Source organism: Carassius gibelio, chromosome B20 (genome assembly GCF_023724105.1).
Source record: "Carassius gibelio isolate Cgi1373 ecotype wild population from Czech Republic chromosome B20, carGib1.2-hapl.c, whole genome shotgun sequence".
In the NCBI taxonomy this organism is placed as follows: domain Eukaryota; kingdom Metazoa; phylum Chordata; class Actinopteri; order Cypriniformes; family Cyprinidae; genus Carassius; species Carassius gibelio.
The window spans coordinates 11,639,216-11,650,301 of record NC_068415.1 but is presented as its reverse complement, the minus strand read 5'-3'; the positions used below and the strand labels follow the sequence as shown (position 1 = coordinate 11,650,301).

Here is an 11,086-nt window from a genome sequence, read left to right as displayed (position 1 = left end):
TGAACAAACGTGAACTAAAGCTACAGAACTACAAACCCTGGTGAGGCAGTCAGTGATAGTCGAAACTAAACTGCAAATAGCAAAAGATATGAGCAGGAACAAAATGTTTGCATAGTCTCTTGTCATAAGGCACTTTTCTGTAGGAGAAACAGCTAGTGGACTGAAGCAGATGATGTTATATTGCTCATTCCACTAGTCAGGTTACCATCCTTAATGGCATTGCACATTCTTCATAGTCTTTTCTTGTTTTGTTTTTTAAATCAAACAGGCAGAAATTGTGTTTGGCACTCATTGAATCCTAAGAAGGTATTCTTGTGCATATTTGTGTAGACGTTCATTCAACATCAAAAGACATACATATGTTAACATATCTCACAAGTTTGTGTGCATTTGTGAGTTAAGCAAATGAGGCATTTTCCCATGTTTTTTTAATCAAACATGGCTTCGTGTCTTAATTTGGCAATGTGTGCTACATGTTTTGTTTTTTTCTTCGCAGTGTTGCATTTGAGTTCACATTTTTGGCTCGATCTCAATGAGTTCTCAGTATGTCGCTGTCATTTCTGGTAAAGAAACGATTGAGGTTGTTTTGATTGGATGAATTAGTGAGCAGCAGATGATGAGAGCTAGGTTAAGATGTTGTGTCCAACCAGTACAAGGTCCTAAAATCCATGTGGATATTAGGAGCTCATACAGGTTCTCTCATATTGGGACTGAGGACAACATGTCCTCTAGCCCAGCAGGTCCTCGTACTGCTTCCGGAAACAGTCTCCAGCAGGGAAGAAATCCCAGCATCTCTCCTGATACATCTTCCAAACATACGACTCCTGGAATAAAATAATAATAAGAGGACATAATTTATTAAATATAATAATATACAATAATGGTATACTATAATAGACACGTCTGAGATCACACATTTTTTTTAAAGACGAGGATGCATTTAATCCATTGAACATGACAGAAAAAGACATTTATAATTTGATTTTCAAAAAATTTATATATATATTAAAAAAAGCTGTTATTTTGAAGCTTAATCTTAAAGGTCCCCTTCTTCGTGATTCCATGTTTTAAACTTTAGTTAGTGTGTAATGTTGTTGTTAGAGTATAAATAATATCTGTAAAATTCTAAACCTCAAAGTTCAATGCCAAGCGATATATTTGATTTAACAGAATTCGCCTACAAAAAACGACCCGTTTGGACTACAGCCCTCTAGTTCCTGTAGTAATGACATCACTAAAACTGTTTTTTTGACTAACCACCGCCCACATGAATTCACAAACAGGGGGCGTGGCCTTGTTGCGCTCCGACGGAGAAGAAGGAAGAGCTGTGTTTGTGTTTGTCGCCATGTTGTTGAAACGCTGTTTTTTTTCATCTCAGAGTCCAATCACCTTTGTTTGGGCTTCCCAGGAACGCTGTACTTTGAGATTAATGGTTACAATTTATGTTTAACTCGGTTCCCAAAAATTATAATGCACATGTAAAACTATGTGCAGTTCATTTTGCTGAGGACAGCTTGCTGAGGACAACTTTCTCAATCTCAATCAGTTTAATGCTGGATTTGCACAAAGATTATTCTTGAAAGATGGAGCAGTTCCCTCTTTGTCTGGAGAAGGTGTTGTTTATGGACCACAACTAGTAAGTGTATTTTATTATTTAAGTTGGTGCGTTTAACAGTTTCTGTAACTTATTACACAAAGGGCAACGCTGTTTAGCTTTGTTAACTAGATGTTAGGGCTGTGCAAAAAAAACAAATGTGGTTTTCATGCGCATCTCCTCAGTAAAAACGCTCCTGTGACTATAAATACATCTCCAGCACGTGCGTTCTAGCCCAATCACGTAACCAGGAGGGCAACCTGCTCTCAGCTGCTGTCGAATCACAACACAGGTACCACTGGCCCATTCAGAACCCGGTACGTATTTCTGAACGAGAGGCTTCATAGAACAAGGAAGTCCTAAGCCCGTTTTTGTGACAGTGAAAACAGCAGTATACAGATAGGTGAACTGTGTGAAAAATACTGTGTTTTTTTACACGCGAAACATGAACACGTTATATTGCACATTGTAAACACAATCAAAGCTTCAAAAAAGCGCGTAAAACAGGACCTTTAAGAAAAATCTTTCCACAAAAATATCAATGAATGTTTTTTAAAAATAATACTAGGAAATGTTTCTAGAGCACAAAATCACAATAATTTCTGAAGGATTATGTGAGGCTAAAGACTGGAGAAATGGCTGCCGAACATTCAGTTTTACCATAGAAATACATTTTGACTCATAAGTTTACATACCCCTTGCAGAATGTGTAAAAATGCTACTAATTTCAACAAAATAAGATGGATGGTGAATTAATTTAGTGCTGTCCTGAATAAGCTTATCATTAAATTAATAAGTGGTGGACCATCCAGGTAATTAAACCGTTTTAAGATTCAAGGGTATGTAAACTTTTGAGCCATTTTTATAATTTCAGTTATTTTGTTTTAGGAATTAAATGCTTGTTCACAAAAGCTTGTTAAAAAAAAATAATGTCAGTTATTATGATCCCTCTAATTTTATTTTGTTTTCAGCATTTTGCATATTCTGCATATACAATCATATGAGCAGAACTGTACATTTCATTTTAAAATTTATATAAATAGAAAAGCTTTTTTGAGTGGTATTTATATTTCACAATATTACTGTTTAACTGTGCTTTTGCTCAAATGAATGCAGCCTTATTAGTGAGCTCAAAAGAATTATTTCCAAAATATATTACAATAAATCTTACCGACCCCAGACATCTTGAAAGGTAGTGTATACTAATTTTAATAAACTAGACACTAGTCTTAATTGGATTAGTAGATTACCTGACCAGTATATTCAGTCTCATCTTTGTTGATAAGATACATCAGGAAGAATCTGTTAGAAAGGAATATTTGAATATTCAGACGTGTTTAGTCGATAAATTATGCATTATAACAACAATGCAAAGTTTGTCTTTGCATATCGGATGTTTATGTTATGTCATATGCAGTGTTTACTCACAAATAGTTGGCCAGATTGTGCTCTTGTAAGGTATGGGTCTCAAAGCCGTGCGGAATTCTGTCAAAATAGTCATTCCCGATTCCACAGATGAAGCATTTTGTCTGTAACAAAGATAATAAAGTTCAAATAATGGAAGTCTGTGCTCTTTTTAGACCTTATAATGAGGACATGTGACAGCGCTCACCTCCATGTCCTCTTTCACCTGCTCCTGCTGGTCTCTCAACTCACCGAAGGCATCAATGATCAAACCTGGTTTGAAAATGAAAGCATTCACCATTATGTAGGTGTTCTGAATCTGCACAGTATTGACTGAGATTCTGATGAGTTGGGTAGTTTCGTGCTATTTAAGATCAGTGCGGCTTATAAAGGATACCCTGAATGATGGCCAGCAGAATGACGATGACGAAGAAGAAGAAGGTGATGTCAAACAGAATGCGGTAGAGCTCAGACGGGTCACCGGCCGGGTCCTCGATTTCGTCACCGATGCCACCGCCAGCTCTCACACCCACGTACATGTGGAACAGGTAGCACTGAGGAGTCATGGGATTCGTTTGAGTTTTTAATGATCTAGCAAAGCAGTTTGGACATTACATACACAATACTGTTCAAGGTTTGAGGTTTGTAGAATGCTTTTTCAACAAGGCTGCTTTTATTTGTTCAAAATACAGTAAAAAGATATCGATACAATGTTTGAAATATTATTACAATTTAAATGAACCAATTTAAATTGTAATATATTTTAAATGTAATTTATATCCGTGATTGCAACTAAGAATTTTCAGCAGTCTTCAGTGTCACATGAGCCTTCAGAAATCCTTCTGATATGACAATTTAATCAAGTAACATTTTATTTTTCGATATCATTTTTGAAAACAGTTGTGCTGCTGAATACTTTTATTTATCTGATATTTTGCTTTTTCTTTACTGCCACTTTTGATCAATTTAATGCAGCAATGATTTATTTCTTTAAAAAAAAAAACGTACTAACCAAAAACGTTTGAACATAATACATATGTCTATTAAATAATAAAATATAAAAGTAAAAATGTAAAATCAACTCTTAATATTTCCCTGGAAATTTATTTTTAAAAGTGTTGAGAAGAAATCAATGGTATTTTTATAATAAAAAAATTAAATTGCATGCGGGTCACCTAAGCATTTGATATAACCTGACAACATTATCTCACTGAATAAATTATTAAGTCCTTAAAGGTAAATAGTGCATTTCTGCGTTCATGAAAAATGTAGTGTTTTGCAATAATGCCTCAACGTCAATAGTCATAATAAGTCAAAGATGACTTCCAGATCAGCCAGATGGAAAACAACATAGTAAATGTCCTTCAAGGATCTTCTCAAAATTAAAAAAGCTAAACTCACAGTCATCATATCATCACACTTCATGTCAGGTGCGTCCTCATCCTCGCTCTTGTTGTAGAACTTGCGGAAGAAGTTAAAAGCCACCACGGTGTACAGGTAGACCACAACCGCCAGGAGGCCCACAGTCAACACCAGCTGTTTGAAGCAGATGAAGCAGATACCCTCATCAGATCAGAAGTATCTTGGCGTGAAGCTGTACTACAGTCACCCTCAGCTGGAGAGGACTTACCTGTTTGCCATTGTGGGTCACAGAAGAGAGGATGGTCCTCAGTGTCTTGACGCCCATGGCAATGTCCAGCAAATGAGCGGCAAAGAAGAAGTTATTGTAATGTCCCAGAATAGACATGATAGTGTACCAGATCAGGTAGAGGAACGACTAGAAATAAAAGACGAAGGGTTATTGTCCTGATACAGGATATTCCTCTTTATGTGTCCAAATCCGAACCATACTCACGTTGTCCGTCAGCACCACCCCCATTTTCCACATGTGGTACTTGGTATCAATTGAGCTCAACCTGCAATTAAGAACCAAAACATGACTGAATGCTGTAATGCTCTTTCAAACCAGATGTTTTCATGTCCCGTCAGCTCACCAGGACAGCAGGGAGGCCTCCTTCACCACGGCCTCTTCAGTGGGATCGAAGTCCAGAGCACTCTTATCCAAACCCAGGAGTTCAGCTATGCGCTCAGCCCCGTACAAGTCCCCATATTTATTGATGACCTGAAGAGGACAGTGGAAATTAAATATGCAGACTGTCCAATGAACACAAGCACCATCAAGTTGTGTGTGATTCTGCTTACCTTCCTCTTAACAAATTTGTCCCAGTAATTGTTAGGGAAGGACCTGAAAGAGCGGTAAGGGAGTGTGTAAGTAATCATGCTCTGAAGAACTGATGGATTGATTTATCAATTACTTCATGATGAACAGCATGTGGTTAGTTAAAACTGATATTGAAAGAAAACTAATAAGTAATGTTTCCGTTGACCCGGGTTTGATTCCCGACTCAAGGTATTTTGCCGATCCTGATGCTTTCCTCGCTGATCTTTACGCTGATCTTTTTTATTCAAAAAAGGCCAAAAACATGACTTAAAAAAATGTGATACTGATGTATGTGGAGCTATTGTTGCTATATAGAACTGTTGAGTGCTATATTAAATAAGTATAATAATATCTGGCACTGTAATGTAAATGTAGCGTGAGGGACTGAATAAAAGAGAATGTCTAAAGTCTTTCTTACGGAGTTGCAATAACCAAACGATCCCACTGTCCTTTGATGTCATCATCCGACGGCTGCTCGGTAATATACAAACCATCAAACTCAAGCTTCCTGGCGATCTCCTTCTCCCGCTTGAACACCACTAAAGGAACCTACAGCGAGGAGAAAACAAGATTACATCAATACTGCTGTGCAGAATCTGGCTTTGAAATATTCGTAAAACCATATGATAGCAATCAGTATAAACCTTAAGGCAGTAATATCCAACGACACAGAGTAAGGAGACGATCGTGTGCAGCAAAGCCAAGAACGTCAATGTGGGTGCCATGTAGCCAGTGCTCTCCTGAAGAGTGAAGTATTCCATTCCTTCCTCATCTTCATCAGCTTCCTCCTCTTCACCACCCCAGGATCCCTCCTCTTCCTCATCATCGAATTCCCCAGTCACCTTTATAGAGCAGCAATATTTAGAATTATACAAATGACCAAATAGGTGATTATTCATTAATTCCATGTCAACTTCACATTCATTAGCACATTTAAAGTTAATACAATGTTTATCTGCAAAAGACCTTGTAGAAGAGCAGGATGAAGTTGATGGCGAAGGCCATAAACAAGGCCAGAAGACGAAGGGTGTAGAAATTGCGAGCCAGGTAGTTCTACAGAGGAAGAGATAAATGTTAACATTTTCTCATTGCCACTCAAACAAAGTTTCCTGCTGGACAAAGTTTAATAAAAAATGTGACTGAAGCTTTTCTTACAAGCATTTTGGCTTTGTAGACTTCAAGCCTTGCAAAGAAGCTGGCCATAAATGCTGGAGCTGCTTCTTTTGTTGAGCCACGTTTGGCTTTTGGAGCTGGTTTTGCTGCGGCTGGTTCCTCAGGAGTTTCCTCTTTAGCCTTGTCTTCTTTCTCTTGATTCTCAGTGCTAAAAAAACATTGCCATGTATGAATATGTATTTTGATAATGAAATAATCAGACAACATCTAATTAGTCAACTTACTCTGCTTTTTCTGGCTCTGATTCTGGCTTCTCTGCTGTTACTTTCTGTGTGGTGAAAAACAAGGTTACACTTTATTTTGATAGTCCACTTTAGATATTCTACTAACTATAAGTAACTTTGTAACTACATGTTAACTACATGTCAACTATATATCAACTAAATCTCATTATTTGAAACTACATGTCTACTAACTCCAAGAGTAGACTGATAGGGTAGGTTTAGGGTTAGTTGAATAAGTTGACAAAGTGTTAGAAGATATTAAGCAGACAGTCTACTAATACTCTACTAACTGCTTGTTAACATGTAGTTGCACAATTACTTACTGTTAGTAGAATGTCTGAAGTGGAAAGTTTTACCAAAAACAATATACTCTGTCAAATTTACAAATTGCAAAAAAACACTTCATTGTGTCACATGTTTGATTCAAATACTAAAATACATTATATTTATGTTTTAAGGGAGATGAAAACAAGGCGCTAAGGGATAGAATTAAAACATGTCTGTTCAGCTGATGAAACATCTTTTCAAAAAAACGTTCAGTTCACAAATACTTCATAGAAGAATTATATTAGTTGTGAAAATGACGTGATCTAGGGCCTAAAACAGCCAGTCTAGGCCTTTTTTTCATTCACATAAAATTCAATATGGCGTCTACACAGACTAAGGTATGTAGATACCTGGCTCTTCTTTTTCTCAACAGGGGCGCTAGTCTCTGACAGGACTTCACAGACATCACCCAGACCAGGTTCTGCCCCATGCTTCCCCTCTTTCTTCACAGCTGGATTAAGTAGATCCATGACCACATCTGCTTCCAGCTTCTCAGCACCAGCTCCAGTCATCTGCACCATATCTGCCGACACCACCAATTCGCTGCTCTCTGGTTTTTCTGCTTCCATTACATCACCATGGATCCCAAACTGTGTTGGATCCGGCATGTTACCCAAGATATCTGTCACTTTCATGTTTTTAGCACCCTCCACAAGACCCCCTCCAAACATGGAGGACCAAATAATATGAAAGAACCCGAAGATGATGGCGAAAATGCCTTTGAAGAACCCGGTGAAGAGCATCCAGAAGAAGGAGAAGAACCCTGTGATCATTTCCCTGATGGTAAGTTTCCTGAATTTTTTAAACTGTTTCCTCATACTCTTAAACGTCAACATTTTACGGAAATTAGACATGCTCTTCTTCACAGAAGCGCAGGCTGCAGTGAAGGCCGAGGTGGACTCAAGAGAATCTTCCTCCTCAGACAATCCTTCAAGCAGACTATGCAACTCCTCGTCTTCTTCCTCTGCAGGTCGTTCTGCGGAGTCTGGCTCAGAGATCTGAGAGGCCAACTGCATCTCAAAGATGGTGTCTTCACAGAAGTTCACAAATAACTCCATCTTCTCACTCTCACCGCCTTCGTTGACCACATCGAAGATGAATTGCCGTTTGGACTCTTTGACCTGAGGCTTTTCCCATTGGGTTCTGCTAGACTCGCTGATTTCAAAGTAAACCCTCTCAATCCTCTTGCCACCCCCCATGATCTCAATACGGCCCAGGTATGGCTCAAAGTAACTGAGAACGCTTTCAGCCAGGTCTAAGAAGGTGGACAGGTGAGAGTCGTGAGGCATGTGTTCTGAAAGGTTAGTAAGAAGCACAGCCACGTTGAAGCCGATGTCCTTGGCTGGTTCATGGAAGCGTTCCACAAACTCTTTGTAGTTGAACATATCATTTTCATCAGCCTCCACACAGGAGAGGAGAAACTCGATCTCAGACTGTGTGTATTGCTTTTGGCTATCCATAGACTTCTGGAACTCCTTCTTGGATATAACGCCTTTGCAATCTGGGTCGTACTCTTTGAAGTTATCAGATGTAGTGAGGTCCTTCAGTTTGAGGAACATGTCGAAGAACTTGAGGATCATTTCTACATTGCTGGAGGACTCCACTAATGTGTCAACCATCTGCTTGCCGATAGTTCCATTCACCACATTACCTGTAACATGCATGCAGTTGATGTATTAACCATTGCTAGTCCATTAATAGTTCCATTATGTTTGAAAGAAAAAAGAACTCTCACCCTCCAATAGAGATAACATCATGACCACCATATCTTTCTGCAAATCCATCAGCTCTTTCAATAGCTCGATTTGACTTGAATCCTGAAACAAATGACATGTTGAGAGGGAACTTATTTGGTAATTGCTGCACATTAACAGTGGCCTGACTGGTTACCTGTGACAGTTTCATTTGCATGTTGGCGAAAACATGCAGGAAACCAACCACTGCGTCCCACAACCTGCTGTGTGCCAAACTTTGCTGATTCCCTATACAAGGGCCCTAAAATGAGAAAATACAGTCTTATGAAATGCAAAGACATCCACTGAATTCTAAAATAGAGTACTAGTGTAGAGTATATGCATTACCTGAATGTACTCAGTGAGTGAGTTAAAGATTTGTTTGGCTACTGCCAAAGCTTTGGAGAAGTTAAGTTGCCCAGCCTCATCCATGATATCTTTCCCAGAGTAATACCAGTAGAAATCACTTATAGATTCCTGGTGGTGAGAACAAGTTTGACCATTACAGAGGGCTCAAGTTGAGCATATTCAGGAGAATTCAAAGCTATGTAGCACGTCTACATACTGTATGTACAGTATTTAGTTTGTGTTACCTGTAGACGTAATAGGTAGTCCACAGTGCTAATGATGATGTTGACTGTAGTTGTGTTTCCAGTCTGGGTCCGCAAGAAGTTTTGGAAATCTGGTGAGGACATTTCAAATGTAAATAGTAAATAGTCAAAGATATGCAGTGAATCAAAGTTTTTCTGCAAAAACTTAATTCTTGTTTCATTGGTAATGCCCTGCAAATCATTGTTTCTCTGTAAATGTACGAAACATTGTGTTTAATAAATGTTAATATAATTAAAAGTATGATAAGTTCATATTTTTACTTAGTATTAAAAAAAAAAGTAGCATTGCATAGAAAAAATGCACAATTTTTCAGTCTTACCATTATTGTGCCCCTCGCACAGAAGTTGCAAAAACCTAAACAGATCCTTTGTAAAGTCATCATTTTGTAGTACTTTGGAACCTTAAAACATGACAGAATTGCAATTATTTCTGGGCCATATTTTTAAAGCCAAACTAAATGACACATTTACATCAGTCTCAAGCAAGCAGGTGACTAGCACATTTTTTGGGAGCTTGCTTCACTTAGGATGAAGAGCTTTAGATTGCAGGCTCGCAACTGCATCCCAAGAACAGACTGTAAAAAGAAAGGCTTGTCGATTAATACACAGAAATGACAGAAATTTCAAGAAGCTGGGCTAGCGAGGTAACTTTCACAAGAACGGTGTACAGAAATGCTTGACAAGATTTGAATGATTCTGTTTTATTATATTGTACACAAAATCATCCATGTGAAAGTTAGTCATGTGAGAAACCAGCTTTGTGAAATAGCCCCAGATTCACAACATGGCAAAGCTCTTTGCTCATTTTGTAGCTGTGGTATAATCTTTAGATGAGTGTACACCTCTTTGAACATCTTTGAGTTTTTTTTTTTTCAACTGTATGACTACAGATGATTCGTAAAGTTTAGTAAAGTTAGGTTAGGTAAATGAGCCTGGCTTTATTCTTAGTTCTGTCTTAATTCTGTGTCAGCATGCATTAGTCTCCACAAGCCATCCCTGAAGAGTAATGCATTCATATCACCAATGGCAAGGGAGAGGAAAAAGTTTCGAGAAATTGCGACATGCCAGGGAAATGAGTAGCTAAACTATATTTACCCCGCTCTCTCATGTTGACTGCAGTCCAGTAAAAAATGATGGAAAACATACAAAGAAAGCAGACATAAGCAAATGGAGAAAGTCTGAATTTCAGAAAGAAATCAGAAGAGTCATTGAACTTTTAGTGAGAGGATGGACATGCAGTTACAGATGTAGACAGAGTTTAGACGTGTTTCATGGAATGTAAGACCTCTTGTCTTTATTAAGATGCAATCCATAACAAAAAGAAATTGAAGCAGGACCACATACTGTGGAACACATAAACATCAGATTATTCACTGGGATCAGACAAGGCTTTATTTGTTTAGTTGTGAGTATAGGGTCAACCTGCAAAATCAGTAGTTAATGAAGGTGTTAGTATTATTTCTAGTGCAGGGGTTTAAGTCATGTTCTGTATCATACTCAATATCTGTTGCTTTTCAGCAATTCAGCAATATGGCTAATAAAAGCTATTACTTTAGGTCAAACTCTCAAAGCCTTTCAGGAATATATCTAGGTTGTATTTCTATATATTTGGGTTGTCTTCATCTGGGTTTTATTTCACCCCAAAATCAAAAGTGTAAAAAAAGAAAATCAGAAATTAGAATGTACTGTATATAAAGTTGTATAAAAATGTACTCAAAATACTTTAATTAAAGTAAGGCTAAAAATAAAATACTCAAATATAATACATAGACATTTTATTCCACTGGGTCTAATTTAAT

General features: G+C 37.8%; 1 protein-coding gene across 3 annotated transcripts in view; it reads right to left on the bottom strand.

Moving 5' to 3' along the window:
- The window catches only part of ryr3 (ryanodine receptor 3), a 75,101-nt gene that overhangs the window by 243 nt on the left and 63,772 nt on the right, over nt 1-11,086 (bottom strand). For 2 of the 3 annotated variants that reach the window (XM_052586371.1, XM_052586373.1), the window contains 22 exons: nt 10,383-10,400; nt 9,608-9,688; nt 9,270-9,358; nt 9,025-9,153; nt 8,834-8,938; nt 8,679-8,760; nt 7,294-8,594; nt 6,617-6,660; nt 6,375-6,540; nt 6,186-6,272; nt 5,864-6,061; nt 5,638-5,768; nt 5,201-5,243; nt 4,993-5,120; nt 4,854-4,914; nt 4,629-4,775; nt 4,400-4,534; nt 3,396-3,552; nt 3,207-3,271; nt 3,023-3,123; nt 2,845-2,896; nt 1-824 (listed from right to left, as the gene is read on the bottom strand). The exon at nt 1-824 is cut by the window's left edge and continues 243 nt beyond it. In XM_052586371.1, coding sequence (XP_052442331.1) covers nt 729-824; nt 2,845-2,896; nt 3,023-3,123; nt 3,207-3,271; nt 3,396-3,552; nt 4,400-4,534; nt 4,629-4,775; nt 4,854-4,914; nt 4,993-5,120; nt 5,201-5,243; nt 5,638-5,768; nt 5,864-6,061; nt 6,186-6,272; nt 6,375-6,540; nt 6,617-6,660; nt 7,294-8,594; nt 8,679-8,760; nt 8,834-8,938; nt 9,025-9,153; nt 9,270-9,358; nt 9,608-9,688; nt 10,383-10,400 — 3,416 coding nt within the window. In that variant the 3' untranslated portion in view covers nt 1-728. The remainder of the gene's footprint in view (nt 825-2,844; nt 2,897-3,022; nt 3,124-3,206; nt 3,272-3,395; nt 3,553-4,399; nt 4,535-4,628; nt 4,776-4,853; nt 4,915-4,992; nt 5,121-5,200; nt 5,244-5,637; nt 5,769-5,863; nt 6,062-6,185; nt 6,273-6,374; nt 6,541-6,616; nt 6,661-7,293; nt 8,595-8,678; nt 8,761-8,833; nt 8,939-9,024; nt 9,154-9,269; nt 9,359-9,607; nt 9,689-10,382; nt 10,401-11,086) is intronic. The other variant, XM_052586372.1, reaches the window with a different exon arrangement.